Source organism: Taudactylus pleione, unplaced genomic scaffold (genome assembly GCF_031769625.1).
Source record: "Taudactylus pleione unplaced genomic scaffold, aTauple2 ptg000393l, whole genome shotgun sequence".
Classification (NCBI taxonomy): Eukaryota; Metazoa; Chordata; class Amphibia; order Anura; family Myobatrachidae; genus Taudactylus; species Taudactylus pleione.
In genome coordinates, this window is record NW_028284794.1 from 7,784,945 (window position 1) to 7,808,693 (window position 23,749).

The 23,749-nt window shown below is 42.7% G+C and overlaps 1 protein-coding gene across 1 annotated transcript in view; it reads left to right on the forward strand.

Annotated features, from left to right (window-relative positions):
- The window catches only part of LOC148507443 (NXPE family member 3-like), a 74,992-nt gene that overhangs the window by 33,001 nt on the left and 18,242 nt on the right, over window positions 1-23,749 (forward strand). The window contains exons 3-4 of the mRNA XM_088446100.1: window positions 8,302-8,522; window positions 15,305-15,375. Of these exons, the coding sequence (XP_088302226.1) occupies window positions 8,302-8,522; window positions 15,305-15,375 (292 nt within the window). The remainder of the gene's footprint in view (window positions 1-8,301; window positions 8,523-15,304; window positions 15,376-23,749) is intronic.

Here is a 23,749-nt window from a genome sequence, read left to right on the forward strand (position 1 = left end):
GCTAATAATGAGCTGTTTGGTGTATAAAGTACAGGGGTGTTCTTATAATGAGATGGTTGGTGTATAAAGTACACTGGTATGGTAATAATCAGGTGTTTGGTGTATAAAGTACAGTGGTATGCTTATTATGAGGTGTTTGATGTAGAAGGAACAGTTGCATGCTTATAATGATGTGGCTGGTGTATAAAGAATAAGGGGGAAGAGCTGTCTCTAGTAGTAGGCTTTGGGCTTCAGCAAAATGTAAATTATTTGTTTTGTTTTAATTGTCGATATTTCCCTTGTTATTACTGTAACCCTGGTTTAGTGTTAAAGAAAATCCATTAAATGTATACTTTAACATATATAGTACATTTCATAGCATTCTGAGGTAATTTAAATCTGTAATTGCTTAAATAAATAAGGTATATGTGTGTGGAGATATCAAGGTACATTATATTCCTACTGTACATGTTTATGTATATGTTTAAGTAGTGTGCACTATACAAGAATGTGCCAGAAATGGCAGGTAGGAGCTGCTGTCAGGTGGCCCATGTTTAACATAAGCGGAGTGATACATGCAGGAGTGAATTGGTTCCTCTCAGGAAAAGTGGGTCCGGTTAGAGGGAGGTGATATAACAGCTGTTAGCAGCAGCTGACAGTTAGTCTGGACTTCCCCTCCTCAGGTGCAACCTCCCTGTGGCCTGGGCAGTGGAGCCTTAGTAGGCTGCCAGGCACAGGGATGTGGAGCTGGAGAGGAGTCATCAGCGGTGGCATTCAAGGTGTAGGTCCCGGCAGTGGAGCTGCAGGGTGGTCCCGTCAGCAGAGCTGTGAAGGGGGACTGATGGCAGCCAGAGGCTGTAAGTGAGGTGGAGTTGCGATACACCCCTGCTGTTGAGAGGCTGTGGTCCCAAAGAGGGGCATGTCTGCAAGCGTGGATGTGGAGCAGCAGCGGTTGCATCAAGGTCAGCTGCCGCCTCATCACAGCTATGGAGCTGGGATGGTGGGGAGGGGACACACTGGGCTATGTGAGGAGACAGAGAACAGGAGAGAGGGAGAGTCCACTGGAGGTTTGTGATAAGCTGACAGGGAGCAGAGGGGCAGTGCAGCATCAGTGAAGCCATATGTAGCAGCAGAGGAGGGGCTTGGCAGCATGCCATAAGCATACAAGATGTTGCAGTATATGGGCTAATCCCAGCAGTGGCTGCCTGGTTAAAGACTACAATTCAAAAGTGATAGCAGTTATAAGTATGAGAGCCCTTTACCAAGCATACAAGCAGAAACCATTCAGAGCAGGGGAGTGGCAGTGTCAGCTGGTTACAGCTCAGGAGCAGCAGGTAGCCCACAAGTATTACAGCAGGACTGCTCATTGGCCAGCACAAAGATGAGAGCCCTGGTGGTCATAGGGGGGGCGGAATTCTCAAGGGAGTAAAGTAGTTGCTTGGGGTGCACCTGTTTTATGACACATTGGTAGTGGCAGCAGTGCCCACCAGTGGTCAGATTGCACTGCATTCTGCTACAGCAGGATAACTAAGTGTTAACCCACCGGATATACAGCACTGCTATTTACACTGATTTATTGGGCAATATTTGTCCTATGGGAACCTTTCCATTTTATGTCATCCTACAAATTGGAAATATAGAAGCTGGAAGCCAATAGTTAGCACTGAGAAAGGACAATAACTATTGCTTTGGTGAAAACATTTGCAAACAACATTTGTTTAGTTTTCTTAGTGTATCACCAATTAAATAACAGGATATAGCACCGGCCAGGATTCTGCAGACTTTGAACTATAGATAGTGTTTGCAGCACCAGCTTGATAAATCCAGCCAAGGGCTAAGGAGATATATATATATATATATATATATATATATATATATATATATTAGATAGATAGATAGATATTAGATAGATATTAGATAGTTATGAGATAGATATTAGATAGATGGATATGAGATAGATATGAGATAGATAGATATGAGATAGATAGATATGAGATAGATATTAGATAGATAGATATGAGATGGATAGATATTAGATAGATAGATATTAGATAGATACAGGTTGAGTCTCCCATATCCAAAATGCTTGGGACCAGAGGTATTTTGGATATCGGAATATTCCGTATTTTGGAATAATTGCATACCATATTGAAATGTCTTAGGTATACGGCCCAAATCTAAACACAGAATGCATTTATGATTTATATCTACATTATACACACAGCCTGAAGGTAATTTTATGGAATATTTTCAATAATTTTGTGGCTCAAACAAAGTTTGTGTAAATACATGAAATTAATTTCTGTGTCATATACACCTTATACACACAGCCTATAGGTCATTTTATACTTTATTTTTAATAATTCTGTGCCTTAAACAAAGTTTGTGTGCATTGAACCATCAAAAATCTAAGTTTTCAATATCTCAGTCATGCAGAAAATATTCCGTATTTCGGAATATTCCGTATTTCGGAATATTTGGATATGGGAGACTCAACCTGTATGAGATAGATATTAGATAGATATGAGATAGCTATTAGATAGATAGATATGAGATAGATAGATATTAGATAGATAGATATTAGATAGATAGGTATGAGAAAGATATTAGATAGATAGATAGATATGAGATAGCTATTAGATAGATAGATATGAGATAGATATTGGATAGATAGATAGAGATATATAGATGTATATATATAATTCAGTTATTGTATTTTTAGTATTCAATAAAATTTAATGTGATGCCGGTTGAAAGGATGTGTATGAAGATAAATACAGGTATACACATAAGTTGGACTGCATACAGTATAAGATTAGAGCAGTATTAATTAGGGGTGTGCACCGGCCCCTTTTCGTGTTTTGTGTTTTGGTTTTGGATCTGGATCTTTCTTCGTGTTTTGGATCTGGATTGGTTTTGCCAAAACCACCCTTCCGTGTTTTGGGTTCTGGGTTTTGTGTTTTGGATCTGTATTTTTTTGAAAAAAAGGATAAAAACAGCTAAAATCACAGAATTTGTAGGTTTTTCTGCTCCTATGCTATTATTAACCTCAATAACCTTAATTTCCACTCATTTCCAGTCTATTCTGAACACCTCACACCTCACAATAGTGTTTTTATGTCCAAAAGGTTGCACCAAGGTAGCTGGATGACTATGCTAAGCGACACAAGTGGGCGGCACAAACACATGACCAATCTAGGAGTGACACTGCAGTGGCAGACAGGATGGCAGTTTGAAAAACTAGGCCCCATACTGTACATAATGCAAAGAAAAAAAAGAGGTGCAAGATGGAATTGTCCTTGGGCTCTCCCACCCACCCTTATGTTGTTAAAACATGACATTCACACTTTAACAAAGCAATCATTTCAGCGCCAGGGTCTGCCACACGACTGTGGCTGAAATGATTGGTTTGTTTGGGCCCCCACAAAACAAGCTGGCAATTAATCTGTCCCTGCACAAACTGGCTCTACGGAGGCAAGATGTCATCCTCATCCTCCTCATCCACCAATTCCTCACCCTCTTCAGTGTTGTGTACATCCTCATCCTCACAGAGTATTAACTCGTCCCCACTGGAATCCACCACCACAGGTCCCGCTGTACGTTCTGGAGGCTGGTCTCCCTGGAAGAGTTGATAATTAATTTTTATGAACATCATCTTCTCCACATTTTGTGGAAGCAACCTCCTACGCCTTTCACTGACAAGGTTCCCGGCTGCACTAAACACTCTTTCGGAGTACACACTGGAGGGGGGGCAACTCAGGTAAAATAGAGCCAGTTTGTACAGGGGCCTCCAAATTGCCTCTTTTTCCTGCCATTACAGGTATGGACTGTCTGACATGCCTACTTGGATGCTGTCACTGATGTAATCCTCCACCATTCTGTCAATGGTGACAGTATCATATGTAGTGACGGTAGACATGTCAGAAATTGTTGCCAGGTCCTTCAGTCCGGACCAGATGTCCAAACTTGGTCCTGCCTGCCCTGCATCACTGGCACCGGGTTGCTTAGGATACCTAAGTTTTTTCCTGGCAGCCCCAGTTGCGGGAGAAAATGAAGAAGGAGCTGTTGACGTGTCACGTTCCACTTCTACTGACAGTGTGTTCACCAGCAGGTCTTTGCACCTCTGCAGGCTTGTGTCAGATGGAAAGAGAGACACCACATAGGCTTTAAACCTAGGATCGAGCACGGTGGCCAAAATGTAGTGGTCTGATTTCAACAGATTGACCACCCTGGAATCCTGGCAAAGCGAATGAAGGGCTTCATCCACAAGTCCCACATGCCGAGCGGAATCGCTCCATCTTAGCTCCTCCTTCACTTTCTCCAGCTACTTCTGCAAAAGCCTGATGAGGGGAATGACCTGACTCAAGCTGGCAGTGTCTGAACTGACTTCACGTGTGGCAAGTTCGAAGGGCTGGAGAACCTTGCACAACACGGAAATCATTCTCCACTGAGCTTGAGTCAGGTGCATACCCCCTCCTTTGACTATGTCAAAGGTGGATGTATAGGATTGTATGGCCTTTTGCTGCTCCTCCATCCTCTGAAGCATATAGAGGGTTGAGTTCCACCGTGTCACAACCTCTTGCTTCAGGTGATGGTGGGACAGGTTCAAGAGTGTTTGCTGGCACTCCAGTCTTCGGCACACAGTCGCTGAATGGCGAAAGTGGCCAGAAATTTTTCGGGCCACCCAAAGCGTATCCTGCACGCCCCTGTTGCTTTTCAGAAAATTCTGCACCACCATGTTTATTGTGTGAGCAAAATATGGGACGTGCTGGAATTTGGCCAGATGTAATGCCCGCACAATATTGGTGGCATTGTCAGATATCACAAATCCCCAGGAGAGTCTAAGTGGGGTAAGCCACTGGGCGATGATTTCCCTCAGTTTCTCAAAGAGGTTGTCGGCGGTGTGCCTCTTACTGAAACCGGTGATACACAGCGTAGCCTGCCTTGGAACGAGCTGGCGTTTCTGAGATGCTGCTACTGGTGACGCTGCTGCTGTTGCTGCGTAAGGTGATACATCTACCCAGTGGGCTGTCACAGTCATATAGTCCTTAGTCTGCCCTGTTCCACTTGTCCACATGTCTGTGGTTAAGTGGACATTGGGTACAACGGCATTTTTCAGGACACTGAGGACACTTTTTCTGACGTTTCTGTACAGTCTCAGTATCGCCTGCCTAGTGAAGTGGAATCTAGACGGGATTTGGAACCAGGGACACACTACCTTCATCAATTGTCTAAATCCCACTGCACTAATGGCGGATACCGGATGCACGTCTAACACCAACATAGCAGTCAAGGCCTCAGTTATACGTTTTGCTTCAGGATGACTGCTGTCGTACTTCATCCTCCTCGCTAAGGACTGTTGGAGGGTCAATTTAGTAAAAGTAGTGGTGTTCTTACTTCCTCTCTGGGATGAAGAATGACTCCCAGCAGCAGCAACAGCAGCAGCGGCAGCAGGAGGCGTAGCAATGCAGGATCCTCCGGAGGAATCCCGGATAGGAGAGTCAGTCATGCCAATGACATGGCCTGCAGGACTACTTCTGATCCTGACTAAGGAGGAAATTGATGAGGAGGGAGTTGACGGTGTGGTTTGCAGGCATTTGGATACAACAGGACAACGGGATTTAGGTGTCCCTGGACTGCTTACGGTCTTAGCCAAAGTTTCTGAACTTGACAGTAACTTTTTATGAACGCGCTGCAGGTGCCGTATAAGGGAGGATGTTCCTAGGTGGTTAACGTCCCTACCCCTACTTATTTCACCTTTACATATGGTACATATGGCAAGACAGTTGTTGTCCGGATATGGATAGAAATATTGCCAGACCAAAGAGGTGGAATGTTTGGTCTTCTGCCCAGGCATGACCGTGATGGGCTTTTTCATCCCACGGACAACAACTTTCTCCCCCGGAGCCTGATTTAAACAAACCACATCACCATCAGAATCCTCCTCACCAACTTCCTCCTCAGCGCCAGCTACACCAGTATCCTCATCCTGTTGTACTTCAACAGTGAAATCTTCAATTTGCATATCAGCAAGTGGACTGTGGGTGCTCCTTTCAGCACTTGCAGGGGGCGTGCAAATGGTGGAAAGAGCCACCTCTTCCCGTCCAGAGCTTGGAAGATCAGGCATCGCAACCGCCACCACACTTGGACTCTCCTTGGGGATTTGTGATATCTTCTTAGAACGCACAGTTCTTCGCTGTGCTTTTGCCAGCTTAACTCTTTTGATTTTTTTAGTGGGAGGAGGGCTTCCATCGTCATGTGAAGCTGAACCACTAGTCATGAACATAGGGAAAGACCTTAGCCATTCCTTGCCACTCCGAGTCGTAAATGGCATATTGGCAAGTTTACATTTCTCTTCAGATGATTTAAATGTTTTTTTCAAGGTCATTTTCCTGAACTTTGCCATTTGGGATTGTATGTGCCCTCTACTATGACATTGGGCATCGGCCTTGGCAGACGACATTGATGGCATGTTATCGTCTATGTCATGAGTAGTGGCTGCAGCTTCAGCACTAGGAGGAAGTGGTTCTTGATCTGTCTCTATTTTATTTTTATCGGAGAAAGTTTGGTCCTCCATTTATGTTATATCGATTTAATATATACGTGCGGCTAAGGCGCACACAAACACAGAAAATATTTTTTTATTTTTGCTAGAGAGTAGTGCACTTTGTGGGTTACACCACCCTTTAAGAAATGAGCCAGCCGGCTCTTTACTTATGGGACACAGGCGCACTCTTGGAGCTGCTCCTTTGTTGATGCACGTGTGGCTACTGCGCACACAATTCACAAACACAGAAAAAAAATGTTTATTTGGTTTGGAGTGTACTTTGGGGGTTACAGCACCCTTTAACGGTCAAGCCAGCCAGCCCTTTACTTATGACACAGGCGCACACTTGGCACTACTTTGTTGATGCACGTGCGGCTACTGCGCACACAATTCACAAACACAGAAAAAATATTTTTTTTAGCACTTGGGGGGAGCACCCCTGATGGACAGAGCACCCCATGGACAACACTACAGCACCCCTTTAGGACTGGGACACTGCACAGGACTTTGGAGTGGACACAGCCCCTATGGACAACTGACTGCACAACACAGTCCAGCCAGCCCCTATGGACTTTGAAGTAGTGGACACAGCCCCTATTGACAACAGCAGCACAGCACAACACAGCCAGCCCCTATGGACTTTGAAGTAGTGGACACAGCCCCCATGGACAACAGCAGCACAGCGCAGCACAGCACAGCACAACACTACTCTGCACTACACTACACTACACTACATAGCCCAGCCAGCCCTAACTCCCACCCTCCCTCTTCACTGTCCACAGCCGAGTGAGAAAATGGCGCTGACGTAGGTACCTTGTATAGGATCCAAAACACGCGAGACCGGGAAGGCGGGATGATGACGTTTTGCCTCGATTTCAGATCCGAGTCAGGCGGGAAAAGTCGAGCCTGACTCGGATCAGCCTCGGATCGGGGGGGTTCGGATTTCAGAAATCCGAACCCTCTCACCCCTAGTATTAATTGGTATAGGAGTTACCATTAAGGTAACATATAGTAATATACATGTAATTTACGGCATACATATGAAATACGTTTAACAGGAATGTGCCCACAATGTCTTTGAATAACAGCTTTTCCAGAGATAGGTGAAGTAGTTATTTATACTTGTATGATGTCTTATGTAATGACAAGTAATGGTGTGTTATGTACTATGATATGTACCATGTTATATGAACCTGTGTATTTTCTATAAATATAGCAGGTGATGTAATGTTATGTTCATGGTAAGGAATGTACATAATACTTATACTACAACTTCATAAACTTAAGCATTTACAACTGTACCATATGTTGTGGTGACTTATTATGGTGCTAAAATGTCGGTAAGCCTAACCTTCTGTAATTAGGAGAATAAGAATAACACGAGTATATCACATAATCCCCAATTTGGGTTTTCCCAAGTAGGCACACACTATATACTTATACCTGGGTGGAGGCACTGTTAACATTATATGTACCACTTAGTGGATAGATGGAGGAGCACATTAGACCACCTAGTGAAATGAGACTTAGTAATCTGGTATCCCTATAGTGGTAAAAGTGGGGTTACATTTCAGTAGATATAGTACCAATGAAAGCTTTATGGCGATAGGGGTGAAATTGGTGCCACCAGCTTCTGCCGCAGGCAGTAGAATTGCTTTGTATACTTTAGATAAAGTGTATATATATATATATATATATATATGTGTATATATATATATATATATATATATATAACATATATAATATATGTGTGTGTGTGTGTTCTGTCTTTCCAGCTCTATTTTTATGGATATTTCCAATATAATGGTAGCAGTGAAAGGATGGAGTGTAACTTGGAATTGACGGGAAAGGACGTGTGCAAGTACAGGGACCCCGTCTCTGGGGACACTTGGCAGTGTGTGCGACCACGGACGCTGCCATGTGACTCCCGGCTTTATCACTCCATGGGGGGATACCGCAAAGTGACTGACCAACTGGAGGACTCTCTGCTGAGTGGGTGAGCAATACTGACTTTTAGGGAATCTGTCATTGTTACAACTTCAACAGGGAAGTATAACAAACAATCATTAAATAAGATTGATTCATGGATGGAATATTCTAATAAGTGCTCCCCAATCTGTATTATATCAGGTGTTAAAGCAGGGCTGAAACTAGGATTTTTGTCACTCGGGGCAAGACAGTAATTTGGCACCCCCCACACCCATCATAAGATGACCTTTTCTGACATAAATGTAATATCCATTAGAGATGTGCACTGACCCTCGTGTTTTGGTTTTGGATCTGGATCTCCCCTGGTTTTGGATCTGGATTGGTTTTGCCAAAACTTCACCTCCATGTTTTGTTTTTCGGTTTTGGTTTTGGATCTGGATTTTTTCTTAAAAAATCATAAAAATAGCTAAAATCACATAAAAATTGTCCTTTTTTGTTCCTACAGTATTACTAACCTCAATAACATTTATTTCCACTTGTTTCCAGTTAATTTTGACCACCTCACAGCTCACAATATTGATTTTTTCATCTAGTTTAGGCCCAAAATTACGACAGTTCAACTTCAAACATGACACATCAGGAAACACTTATATTATTCAAGAGAGGCAAAAGGGAGTTGGAGAAAGTATGTAGTTGAAGGCAGGGCAGGGACAGGGATGGTTGATTGGCATTAAAAAAAAAGCTGTGATACATTCACATCAGTCCTTGCAATAGAAGAATCCTTGAGCATGGCTGCTGCTGCTACTGGGAGTTGATTTTCTCATCCCAGAAGTGGACCAGGAAGAGTGCTTTCCAAAAACAAACAAACAATTGACTTAAATAATCCTTTGCAAACCATCTTTAAAGGCATTTCACAACCTGTACAGGTACATAAAAAATATATAGTTAGTTAGTGGCCTCAAAGTGCCACTTAACCAGCACAGATATGTGGAAAAGCATAAGATCTATGATTTAAGGCAGGGGGTAGCCAACCGTGGTCCTCAAGAGCTACCAACAGTGCATGTTTTCCAGGTCTCCTCACAGAATCACAACTATAATAATTAACTCCACCTGTGGATCTTTCTAAATGTTTTGGTGAGTAATGAATACACCTGTGCACCAGCTAGGTCATTTGGAAACTGTGAGCTCTCAAGGACCGAGGTTGGCTACCCCTGATTTTAGGCCTTACTTTGTGTCTTTCTTGAGAATCATGTGCCTGCTTCTGCAGCTAGGAGTGGATTTTCATCCTAGAAGGGGACCATGAAGAGTGCTTCCAAAAAATAATTGACTTAAATAATCCTTTTAAAACATTCTGTTCTGTAAAGGAATTTCCCAACCTGTACATTAAACATTAAAAAAACATTAAAAACATTAAAAAAAAGTTAGTTAGTGGCCTTCAAATTGCCGTTGTTCCCACTGTCCACTTAACCATTTTACTTAGATATGTGAACAAGCAGAACAGAACATTAAATGCAACATTTCAGTTTAAGGTTTAAGTTTTACTTTGTGTCTGGAGATCATTTAGAAATCAGAAAAAGAGCTCCACCACATGCGGCAGATGACTAAACTCACACACAAAGGTTTAATAGAAATAGATACAACACTAGATCAGATGTTTACCATGGAGGATCTGTCTGATTCTTCATGGTGCCCCCAAAACCAAGATTGTGCAAATTTGGCTAAACATAAGAGTGTGGATGTGAATTTGTCTCATGGGGAAAACCCAACCCTCAGATGAGATGGATCTCAGCCAGTGGACATTGAAATCACCATTAAAAAGTCACAATGGAAGACTACAGTGTGGAGAATCTTTCTTCACAGTCAGGAGAGACCTTAGAGAACATGAAAAAAGATGCTCTAGGTGCTGAACTTCAAGGGATTTCTCCATCATGTTCTGCAGTGTGGAAAGGTTTCATTCACATGTTTTCTATAAAGCAGATAAAAGCTATAGCCTTCAAAGTGTCTGGCTATAACACCCACCTTTGCCAGGAATTACCAAAGATTATCACAAGCAAAGGATTCATCTGTCCGGAATCTGTCTGGGAATTCATGGATTGTATCTGGCCTGAATGCACTAAGACATCCAGTGATTCTGTTTTCTGTAGATGACTTTATTCCTACCTGAATCGCAAACTGAAATACAGAATAGTGAGCACAGACAACATGGAGGCCTTTGTTATTCTGCTGCTTGCATGCCAACCAATACCTCCCAGACCCCACCCACTGGGGGGACCAGGTCTTGATAATGACCATCCCCATCTGTTGCTAGTCCTTCTTCTTCCAAACCGTCCATCCTGGACTTCCTGTCCAAAAACGGTAAGCAGGGTACAGAAAGAGGAGCTAGATGTCCCCGATAAAAAAAAATTAATCTATAATAGATGATGTGGAGAGAGAAGAGCTTCATCTGTTGGAAGGAACAGGGGCTCCGACCTAATTGGCTTCCCTCCACAGAATAGAGCTTTGTTCCTCAGGAAGTGTCAATGCCTGAGCTGTTAGGTAGTCTCTGTCTATTGGTAAACACCATTCAGAAGATGGCAACCCAAAATAACAACAACTATAATAAATAATGTGTCCATTGATAAACAGCCTTATCCTTTAACAGCAACATACCCCATATGGCCAACTCATAACATCATAACATAACACCCAGTTTGTAACCTCCTCTTCCTTATGACACTAATCCAGTCACCATGGTTGATCAATTAGCCATGTGTGGTCCACCCAATTTTTGGCCTTCTACATTCTGACATCATAATAACACACCAGACTTATAATCTTTGCTTTTGCTTACGTTTTTGAATAGAACAGTTTTAGAATTTAGACTGTCCACTCTATATAGGTTTGTAAATAAATATAGGCTTTAGTTTTTTTAGAGCATAAAACTTTATAAGCTGTTAGGATAACATTTTTGCTATGTTTAAGATTAAAAAAACAACTTTTTGCTACCCAATAACTTAAAAAAAAAGATTTCATTGTAATTTTCATGCAGCCCCTTGACAGACAGCAGCACAGCACCCCTGCGCAGCTACGCCGATGACAGGTATGGTTAACACGCACACAAAAACTATTGTTTATTTTTTGGGCAGCAGTCCTATGACAGACAGTAGCACAGCACCCCTGCGCATCTGTGCTGATGATAGTAACAGCCAGGTGTGGCTGGCACACACAAAGAAAAATAGTTTATTTTATTTTTTTGGCAGCAGCCCCTCGACAGAAAGCAGCACGGCCCCCCTGAGCAGCTACACGATGACAGGTGTGGCTAACACACCACACAAAAAAAAATGTTTCTTTTTTTTTAACACTGGGGTGAACCCCTGAAAAGAGGTAGCAGCCCCTTAACAGACAGCAGCACAGCACCCCTGCACTGATGACAAGTGTGGCTAACACTAATTTTTTTTTATTTTTTTACACTGGGGGTCGGTGAAGAGCACCCCTGAAAGACAGAGCACCCCCTGGACAACACAGCACTACAGCCATCCAGCCCCTATGGACAGGACAAGTACAACAGCCAGCCCCTATGGACAGGAGAAGTACAACAGCCAGCCCCTATGGACAGGACAATGACAGCCATCCAGCCCCTATGGACACGACAACAGCCAGCCAGCCCCTATGGACACAACAACAGCCAGTCAGCCCCTCTATAGGAGACAAAAGCCAGCCAGCCCTTATGGACAACAGTAGCCAGCCCCTATGCACAGCATCAGCGTGCAATTAACAATAATACAACACAACAGCATAGCACAGCTCCTAGCTCTCTCCCTCTTCACTCTCCACAGTCAGAATGAAAAATGGCGGCTAATCATGGGACCTTTATAGAATCAAAACCAGCGAGAATCTGACAGCGGGATGATGACATTTTACCTCGTTTTCAGATCCGAGTCAGGCGGGAAAACCCGAGCTGACTTGTATCTGCCTCGGATCTCCGTAATTGGGGTGGGTTCGGTTCTCATGGAACCGAACCCGCTCATCTCTAAAATCCATTCCTTAAAAATATTAGTTAAGGTTTATTAAATAAAACCATCAAATGCCCAAATTATTTTATTCAACTTACAAATATTGATAGAACAAACATATTACACATAATGCCACATATTGTAATGCCCTTTACACATAATGCCACATATTGTAATGCCCTTTATACATAATGCCACATATTATAATGCCATTTACACATAATGCCCCCCTGCAGCAGTGCCCCTATAGTAATGCCCCCTGTAGTAGTGCCCCTTTAGTAATGCCCCCTGCAGCAGTGCCCTTATAGTAATGCCCCCTGCAACAGTGTCTGTATAGTAATGCCCCCTGCAGCAGTACCCCTATAGCAATCAGTTTGTAATGCCTCACTTTTAAACAGCCCACTACTAGTTTCACTATAGTGTCTAAGTCTGGGACAGCACCCACAGTGGAAAAAAAAATATTCTTTTTCTGGGCTCGAACCCGGGACAAGCACTGTTACAAAGTGATCACCTAACCTCTAGCTCACAAGCCATAGTCCATCCTTGTGCAATCCACCCACCCGCTGCTGTTTTTAATAATAAAAAAATATTCTTTTTCAGGGCTCGAACCTGGGACCACCACTGTTGCAAAGTGATCACCTAACTTCTAGCCCACAAGCCAGCTTATCAAGAACTGCACATAGTCCATCCTTGTGCACTCCATCCACCCGCTACTGTTTTTAATAATAAAAAAATATTCTTTTACAGGGCTCGAACCCAGGACCAGCACTGTTACAAAGCGATCACCTAACCTCTAGCCCACAAGCCAGCTATATCAAGGACAGCACATAGCAAGCTCATCCTTGTGCACTCCACCCACCCGCTGCTATTTTTAATAATAAAAAAATGTGTTATCCTTTCAAAATATTATACTAGTACATATATACACAGTACCCCACCATTAGAGAATAATTCATCCCATCACATTGATAGCTGTGCGTGCATCTCATTAATTTACAGTATTGGTCATAACAACACAACTACTACACTATTTTACAGTTATGTACAGTATGTGTACTGATTTGTGTCCTGTCCTGAGAGCTTATTTGATATTAAAAAGATTGGGTGTGTGAACATGCAAATACACTGTGTGAATGTGATTTTCATCCAATTTAACAGTATGGTACAAATTACACAGTGGAGCACTCGCCACCCAGCAGTTAAGCATTGTATTACATGCCGTAGCATATCCTTCATTGAAGAATACCATGGTACACCAAAGTCCAGCCATTGCGTAACATTCCATGGCACGACACAGAGGCCTGAATGGCACGCTATGAGCTACAAACTAGCTGGCTCCATCTGTATAGCAGTTATTTGTCAGCATCACACTAGTACAAGTATTCTGGATTTCCATTAAAGATATTCTACAAGCCGGTCAAAGCTGGATATTGCACACTTTCAGAATTGTTATTTTTCATATGTATATGCTACATTTCAACTTTTGTTTTTAAAATAGACTGATACTAAAGAAACAACACAAATTGAATCTAACTGGTGCTCCAGCACTATTTGTATCTACAGCTGGTGCTCCTCTTACATAATTTTTGATGAGATCGTGGATGGTTTATTCGAGATTTTTATATTTTATCTGTGTTTGTTTTCAAGAGCACTTATACCTGCAGAGCTTATAGATATTGAGAAGATCATTTATTGTCAATGTTGCCATTTATGTCATTTGGTTCTTATTTGTTCACATCTAGGATAATAAATTGTTTTTACAATTACCCCACATTGTTGTGTGTCTTTCAGGGTCCGGGATAGGCATTGTGGCGCTATCCTTTACTATTTTTCTGAATTCAGAATTAGGGTTTCAGTGGACCCCAAGGAGAGCTGCCTGCCATGATCTGGCTACAGAGAGGTGGGCACCCGAATATTTATTTTCAATTAAACCTATGCAGAAAATAAATTCCAACTCTGCATGCTCATGGATTTAGTCTCTGCAAGTTTTCTTTATCTTCCTTTATATTGTATTATCTTAATCATCTATTGATGGGGGCAATCAATCCATTTATTTCAATGATGGTAGCAGGTTGCCAGATCAGAAATGGAAAGGTACAGTATGGTTGTCCCTCCTTGTTATCCCAATAAAAAACTAAAACAGATATGATGGAAACTCTGAGGTTAAAAGTAAGAGACCTCCAGTAGTGGAACAGTTGTCTCTGAACATTTGCTCAGGGTGATCATCTTGCAGACTACATACAAGGCAGGTGCCCCAGAGGGGATGTAGCTAACTTAGCGGAATCCAGAATGCTAGCCATCGGAATACAGACTATGGACTAAAGATAGGCATCTAAATACCAACGCCTATCTTTAGTCACATGCCAAAATCCCAACAGCCACCATGCGAAACGAAGGTAAGCTGGGAGGGTTAGGCTAGGGGAATGGTGGATAGGCACCACTGGGGGGAGGTTAGGGTTAGGCACCCCCCGGGAAGGTTAGGTTTAGGGTGCCAGAAAGGGGGTTAGGGTTAGGCACCAATAAGGGAGGGTAAGGGTGAAGGAGGGGAGGGTTTAAAGTACTTACCAGCCCCAGTCATGATGTAGAGTGTTCGGGCTTCCGGCATCAGTATTTCATCTGGCGGCTATTCAGCCACCGGCATTACATATCGATTCCACCACAGAGACCTCAGACAGGGCAGTCATTTTGTCTTGATTCCCAGATGTTAATGCAGTGGATTTGTCCACAAGCTCAGAGAAAATTAATGAACTCTCCTTGTCTGGATAAGCTACAAGATGGTTGAATGTAGGTAAATAATTGGTTGGCTTGGGGCATCAAATAAAATGTTCATTTTAGGCCTGTTTTTGTCATTCCTCAGCCCTGTTACCGACAAGATTATCACTAGCACGGTCTCACCAATCCATGTGATCGCAGATAATAGCTCATTGGGTAAGTGCAATAGAGTTATTTACACTTTATTATGTCTCTTATACGTTTTCTTACATGTCTGACATAAGATAAGAACTTCTTATATTTCTATTAGTTCTCTGGACCTTATTACTTTAAATATTGATAATTATATCCTTTATTCTGAATTTACAAGTTGGAGTGGGGGATGTTTTTGGCTAGGATATACTTTATAGGACAAGGGAGGATTTATCAAACCTTCTAAAGAACACATGTGAAGTTATTGCTCTTAGCAACCAATCAGCTTCTAGCTATCATTTATCTAATACACGCTAGAATAATGATAGCTAAAAGCTAATTGGTTGCTATGGTCAATGCCTCCGCTTGTCTTCTTTAGAAGATTGATACATCTGCCCTTTGAGTTTTCATAATATATAGTCAGGTGCATAAATATTGGGACATTGACAGTATTTTCATATTTTGGCCTCTATTCACCACCACAATAGCTTTGAAATGAAACAAACAAGATGTGCCTTAACTGCAGACTTTCAGATTTAATTTGAGGGTAATTACATCCAAATCAGGTGAACGGTGTAGGAATTGCAACGGTTTCTATATGTGCCTCCCACTTTTTAAGGGGCCAAAAGTAATGGGACTATCAACTCAAAAGCTATTTCATGGACAGGTGTGGGCTATTCCCTCGTTATTTCATTATCAATTAAGCAGGTTAAATGGTCTGGAGTTGATTCTAGGTGTGACATTCGCATTTGGAATCAGTTGCTGTCGTCTCTCAATATGAGATCCAAAGAGCTGTCACTATCAGTGAAGCAAGCCATCATTAGGCTGAAAAATCAAAACAAACCCATCAGAGAGATAGTAAAAACATTAGGTGTGGCCAAATCAACTGTTTTGAACATTCTTAAAAAGAAAGAATGCACCGGAGAGCTCAGCAACACCAAAAGACCCGGAAGACCACGGAAAACAACTGTGGTGGATGACAGAAGAATTATTTCCCTGGTGAAGAAAAACCCCTTCACAACAGTTGGCCAAATCAAGAACACTCTCCAGGAGGTAGGTGTATATGTGTCAAAGTCAACAATCAAGAGAAGACTTCACAAGAGTGAATATAGAGGGTTCACCACAAGATGTAAACCATTGGTGAGCCACAAAAACAGGAAGACCAGATTAGAGTTTTCCAAACAACATCTAAAAAAGCCATTACAGTTCTGGAACAACATCCTATGGACAGATGAGACAAAGATCAACTTGTACCAGAGTGATGGAAGAGAAGAGTATGGAGAAGGAAAGGAACTGCTCATGATCCAAAACATACCACCTCATCATTGAAGCATGGTGGTGGTAGTGTCATGGCGTGGGCATGTATGGCTGCCAATGAAACTGGTTCCCTTGTATTTATTGATGATGTGACTGCTGACAAATGCAGCAGAATGAATTCTGAAGTGTTTCGGGCAATATTATATGCTCATATTCAGTCAAATGCTTCAGAACTCATTGGACGGCGCTTCACAGTGCAGATGGATAATGACCCAAAGCATACTGCAAAAGCAACCAAAGAGTTTTTTAAGGCTAAAAAGTGGAATGTTATGCAATGGCCAAGTCAATCCCCTGACCTGAATCCGATTGAGCATGCATTTCACTTGATGAAGACAAAACTGAAGGGAAAATGCCCCAAGAACAAGCAGGAACTGAAGACATTTGCAGTAGAGGCCTCGCAGAGCATCATCAGGGATGAAACCCAGTGTCTGGTGATGTCTATGCATTCCAGACTTCAGGCTGTAATTGCCTGCAAAGGATTTGCAACAAAGTATTAAAAAGTGAAAGTTAGATTTAAGATTGTTTAGTTTGTCCCATTACTTTTGGCCCCTTAAAAAGTGGGAGGCACATATAGAAACCATTGTAATTCCTACACCGTTCACCTGATTTGGATGTAATTACCCTCATATTAAATCTGAAAGTCTGCAGTTAAAGCACATCTTGTCTGTTTCATTTCAAAGCCATTGTGGTGGTGAATACAGGCCAAAATATGAAAATGTTGTCAATGTCCCAATATTTATGCACCTGACTGTAATTGCCTGTCATGAATGAGGCTCTTAAGGGGCACATCCACTAGGCGACAATGAAAAGATTGAATGATAACGATATTGTTTTAGTTCAGTCGTTCATTGTACTGTGCAGTGCCTACACTGAGCGATATATTGTTCAGTGTAGGCACCCACAATCATTCCCGAACATGGCCAATTTATTCTTATTGGCAGATTGACCGGCATGTTCGGGCGATGATTGATGTTAATGATTGATAACGATGTCATTATCATTCAATCGCTCTGTTTAATCGGGTAGTGGATGTGCCCCTTTAGCTTCCCATACAGATTGAAACACCTCAGAGATGTTTCCTTGTAATTGCCTGATGCACCTGTGCCAATGGCTATTCACCACTCCTTATTTAATCAAGCCCCTGGATTTAACCAATTGCATTAACAACATGGTCCTTCCCAGGATAGTTCTAGACTCCAGGTCTCACTCCCTGTGCCCTGTTATCATGTCCCCAGTAACTTCTGTTTGTTACTTTGTGGGCTACTAGCTGTTTACCATCCTCAGCTATCCAGTGATGCTCTCTGTGAGCTGCTACCTGCATTTCATCCACCGCTGTTTATCAACATCATATATCAGGTGTTGCAGCCTCCACGCTACATACAGACTTGCCCTCCTGTTAGTCTGTTACCGAGCCGGCATGTGCATCTGTGTCTCATCCAATCTGCTGTTGTGTTTCACCCTTGTACCATATCCATGGATCCTGCTTTACGTTGGTGCCTCTGGCTGCTACCATTGGGACTGTGCATGCAAGTTACCTGTACTCTGTTTACTGTGCGCTCTGTGCTTCACTTCAGGTTATACGGCTAAACTATTGTGCTGACCTTGTATTGGTTTCCCTGTGCTGTGTGCTATTCTCTTGGGCTGGTACAGGAAGGGTGCTAGTTCCAAGACTAGGGTTCAGTGTGCAGTATATGGTCTGTACACTAAGGTGTCCAGTCACCTGTATTACTTATCCTGACTCTCAGTGTTTGATTTCCTCACTGGGTTCCAGTTCCAGGTCTTGTATCAGAGTGGTACCAGGGTTTTAGCATCATCAAGCTCTACCCTGATTACATAAGACTCCAATACTGAGTTCTGAGTTCCAATCAACCAGTTCTATATTGTTCTGAGTCCTGGAGGTTACCCTGTCCCTGGAGATTGTCCCTGGTCTTGCTGACTTTGCAGATCATTAGGTGAAGGGTCGCCTAGAGGATCTGGACTGATCACTCTGTTTCCAGTTCTGTATCCATGCATATCACCAGTCCCTGGCTCCTACATAGTCACTAGTGTGCCTATACTCCTATGTAGACTAATGAGTGAGAGTATCATCAAGTCTCCACATTTCCTGTGCACTTCAGTCCTACCCAAGGGTCCTGGGCCAGATCTACAGAATACTAAAACTGTGACATCACCAAACTGTATTTAGGGCTTAGTGTAGACTAGAGTTGAATGTATATCAGCTATACAGTATGTTCTCCCACATTGCTTGCACATGTGTATAATTCACCATTATATATTGTTTGTGCCCCCCTGCCAATCCTTACGCTAAAAGCCTTATTCAATTCTTTTCGCCCCACGATACTTTTTCGAATGCCAGACTTTTCGCCGAAATCACCAGTTTTGCATGTGAAAGAGTGTCGCGCGCATGTTCCCGCTATTCAAATTGGGAAAATCAACCTGACACCCCCCAAAAGATACACTAACATTGGGGATCAATCTAGATGTCCCCTACTGAGGCTATTTGGGGTACTTAAGTGCTGTCAATTGCTCCAAAAAAGCGGCTTTGCACAAGTGGTGAAGAATAGAATTAAGCAGCTTTTTTTGGGTGAAAATAAGTAGTCCTGTCAAATTTGCGGTACTTTAAAATGGGTGCTAGCATAGTAAAATATCGCTAAAGTGTTAATTGTGTAAAAAAATGCACCTTCAGCAAGCACCTGCAATAAAAACCACCTCCCCATACTTGCATACTCCCCAAAAGTCTATTTCACTAGTTTATGCATTTGTACCCCCACTTTGTACTTTTTTGCCCCATTTTCAAATTGCATTTTTGGGGTGTTCCTCTTTTTTTTTTATTTTTTTGATGCAGTTATCCTTTGGGAGCCTGTTCAAAGGGTGCAGAGTGGTTTCTGCACCTTTGCACCCCAAAACCGCAATTCTGCATTTTTTTCCGCCAGGTATTCATAGGCGAAACTTTTTCGCTTATTACATTGCATTGACTGTCCGTGTACGTGAAAAGTCTTTGCAATTGAATTCGGCGAATAGTTTCCACTTGGCGAAAAGAGGCAATCGGCAATACTTTTTCGCCGATCACGGCTTTCCGCACCTAGTTGAATGCGGCCCTTAGTCTGCTACTCATCAATATGCACCAATTTATACAGTATGCTATAAATGACTGAATGGCTAATCACCCAATGTGTGTGCAAGAATCGATCTAACCTTTATCTCCAAAGATGGCAATCGCACCAGGTTTTTATATTAGGTGATCACAAGATTTGCCTAATATGAAGTTTCATGGATATTCTCATATTATGGTTGCCTACCTGCCTAGGGATGTTACTCCAAAACAAGCCAGTATACATGGAAGTAAGAGGAGAAAGTAGTATTCTGATGGGGGGCACAATTATCTTGTTATTTGAACAGGCAAAACATAACTTTTATTTATTCATGTTAATAACCACTCAGTGTAAGTGGAAACACATTCAAATACAGTGAACTAAAACAATATAATAAAGTATGAAATCATTTGTATAAAGGCTGTGAAAAGTCACAAACCCTTATTCAGTGTGGCAGGGGTGTATCTAGAGGTCTGAGAGCCCCTGCAAAATAGGGGCCTGGCGCCCCCACCCCATTGGCAGTTAGTAAACAGACACCGTAATGGCTGTAAGAGTGTCAATTGCCAGCCCCCCCACTCCCTCCCCTCCCTCGCTGTCCAGCAATGATGCTTATGACTGAGATCAGACTTTTAGCCGAACTGGCCAGTGGTGAACGCAGGATTTTTATTGGGGTGTATATATATATATATATTTTTTTTTTTTTCTTTACCTCCTTATTAATACTTGCCTCTGCCACTATAAGGCGCTTGTCCTTGTCCCCCTCTTTTATATATATATATATATATATATATATATATATATATATATATTAAGTATTAATAAGGAGGAAAAGCACACACACACAACATTCAGTACAAAACACATAGCATGTGTGTGGGCTATGCTGCTTGGACCTCTTCCTAGGTGCCGGGCTACTGGGTGGCCATGATACGCGTTCTCCCATGATGACATGCTCTCTCAGAAAGACTGCAGCACAGGCGCGCTGCCCGGACCCTGCCGGTTCAGCTGTCAGTGCTTCCGCCTCAGGTGGTATGACGCGGAAGCGCTGACAGCTAAACAGGCATTGGCTGGGCAGCTCTGAATATGGTGGGTGGCCTGTGGCCGGTGGTTGTCTCCATCTCTAAGAAAACAATTTGGTCTGTCAGGGGGGAGTTCCGCTACTGCTGGCTGCGGGTGGCACTGCCGGGGGGTGCCAGCGCCCCCCAACCAGCTGGCACCCCTGGCGAGTGCCATCCTGGCCAATAAGGAAATACGCCCCTGCAGTGTGGTCCTGTATTACTCCTGGTATATCTCAGCAATACACAAGCTTTGTAATGTATTCCAGCATATACTAGCTGCAATGGGCCATCCAATTGAATCACGGTTTATGCTGGGTATACACTGGCAGATATATTGGCCGGTCAGTTGATTGGCCAATATATCGTTTGTCCATCGGCCAGAGTGTACCAGCGATATGTCTGTGAAAGACGTTGTTCACAGACATATCACATAGGCTGTGCTGCACAGCTGATAGCAGATATATCTGCAGATATACTGTATCTGTCCATCGTGCTGTGTGTACAGATGATCAGCCGACCACCCGTCCACTTGCAGCAGCAGCCGCAGGGAGGTTCGACATGACCCCCAACCCACGGACAGAAGGAAAATGATGGTTGTTCAGTGTGTATGGACAACCATCATCTGCAGATAAATCTTCTAGGTGTGTACCCACCTTTAGACAACACACCCTGCTATATATTTTCATTGGGCATGTACAATTGTTATAGAAATTTTTTTATAAATGCCAAGTACTGTTAGTTATTGTTGCTACTTTACCCAATTTAATGTGATACAATATTGTAGCTATAAACACTTTATCGGCTTCCTATTAATCTATGTGTATCTCTAATATTCAGATGTTCTAATATGTCATAGATAATATTGATATCTCTACGTCACTCAGGAAGTAAAGACTTTAATTTAGGAGTTGTAATTCCAACACTCCATTTAGTAGGTTTCCTAAATGAGGTCTTAGGACCTTATTCAGAGGCGGCCGTATGGTCTACGACCGCACGGCCGCCTCGATGTTTGGCCAGTGTGGGTGTTAGGCTGTGGGTGTAAACCCACAGCCTAATGACCAAAACAGAGACGGGCGGTCAGGATGCAAGCGGCCGCCTAGTTTCTGAGCCACCGCTTGCATCCTCCGACCGCCTCTGAATGAGGTCCTTAATGTTAGTATGCAATTACCATAAGGATAGATATAGGTTAATTATCCATTAATATGGGCTGATTGTGTAACCTAATTAGATGATTCACATACGTTTATACAGAGCAGTTTAATTGTCTTACATAACATCTCAGTAGTATATTTAACCTTAGTGCATAATTCCGTTAATGAGGATTACAACACCGCATTTTTGTACTGTTACAGAGTGGATACAATACAACTCTTAACCCAATCTATCCCGTATAACCATGTAGTTAATTTCAATAAGCCATAGGTTTGGGGGCTGAAGTGTGCTGTCTAGCACATGCACGACACTGGGTTGGAATAGGCTGTCAGTACTACTAGCAATCAAGGCAGATAATAATGGACACAATTCTTTTAGTAATGTATTTTATATTAGTGCATGATGTATTTATTTATTTCTGAAACACAGTGTTTATATACAGCAGCAAAGTGGAGACAAAACTCACTAAACTACTTTGCCCTGCATAACAATGTAACAAGTGCCGTGGGTTCAGGGCTGAAGTCTGCCTGTCAGTACATGTGACAGTAGGTAGGAGTTGGCTGTCAGTATTGTCAGATTAGCTTTGATTAAGACATACGGCAGGCACATACTATTCTAACTAACCTCGCAGGCCTTGTGCTAGCTATTGGTCACACACACATACAGGGGGGTTAGGTATGACATGCCTGTCGGTAAGTATCCAAACCCTATCCCTCCAACCCAACAGCCTAAACCTAACCCTCCCCCCAGTTCCTAACCTAACATCTGTCGCCGCAGCCTAACCACCCACCTAGTGCCTAACCCTAACCCCTAACTCACCGCCAAACCACACTACTTACCATCCTGATGCTGATGGTCGGGATGCCAGTGCGAGGATTCTGACTGGTGCCAGCAGTCTGAGCGCCTACATCCTGAGTGGGATTAAAACTGCATCCCATACCAGGGGCGTATTAAGAGAGGAGGGGCCCCCTCCTCTCTCCCCAATGGCTGGCAGCGGATTGACCTCTGCAGTAGACCTCAGCATTAAGGACCTGATTCAGAGTTAAACACTAAAAGCACAGCTGTGAAAAATGATGCTAATGCCGCAAATTGTATCCCATTAAATTTGATAAAGTAGCAACAATAACTAACACAGTACTCGGCATTTACAAAGATCTCTATAAAGGTCCGTATACACGGAGCGATCAGACAAAGATCAGATATCGTTGCCTGAGAGTCCTTCATGTGCAGAATGTTAGATATCGAACATCCAACACATGCACCAACCCCCAAACAACTATAACGACCCGCGATCGATGATCACGGGTCCCTATAGTAACCAGGCTAATCTGGTCGATATCGGCCAGGTTGGCCTGCATGTACAGGTGATAGTAGATATCGATATAGACCATCCGTGCCCACACATCGACCATCATTTGGGGGTTAGAAGGGCCCAAAAACAGAACGATAAGTACAATAACGACATGATCAATATTGTTATCGTTCTTATCATCCTATTATATCTCACCGTGTGTACACTACACACCATAACAATTGTTCATGCCCAATGGAAACATATGGCAGGGAACGTTGTCTGAGCCATGATTCAGTTAGATAGCCAGTATATACTGGTATACATAACACAGTATAAAGCTTGTGTATTGCTGAGATATACCAGGAATAGAGACAGGAACACACTGGACAAGGGTTTGTGAATTTTCACAGCTTTTATTTTAATGATTTCCTTCTTTACTATTTTGTTTTATTCCTCTGTATTTTACTTACAGTGATAATCAACAC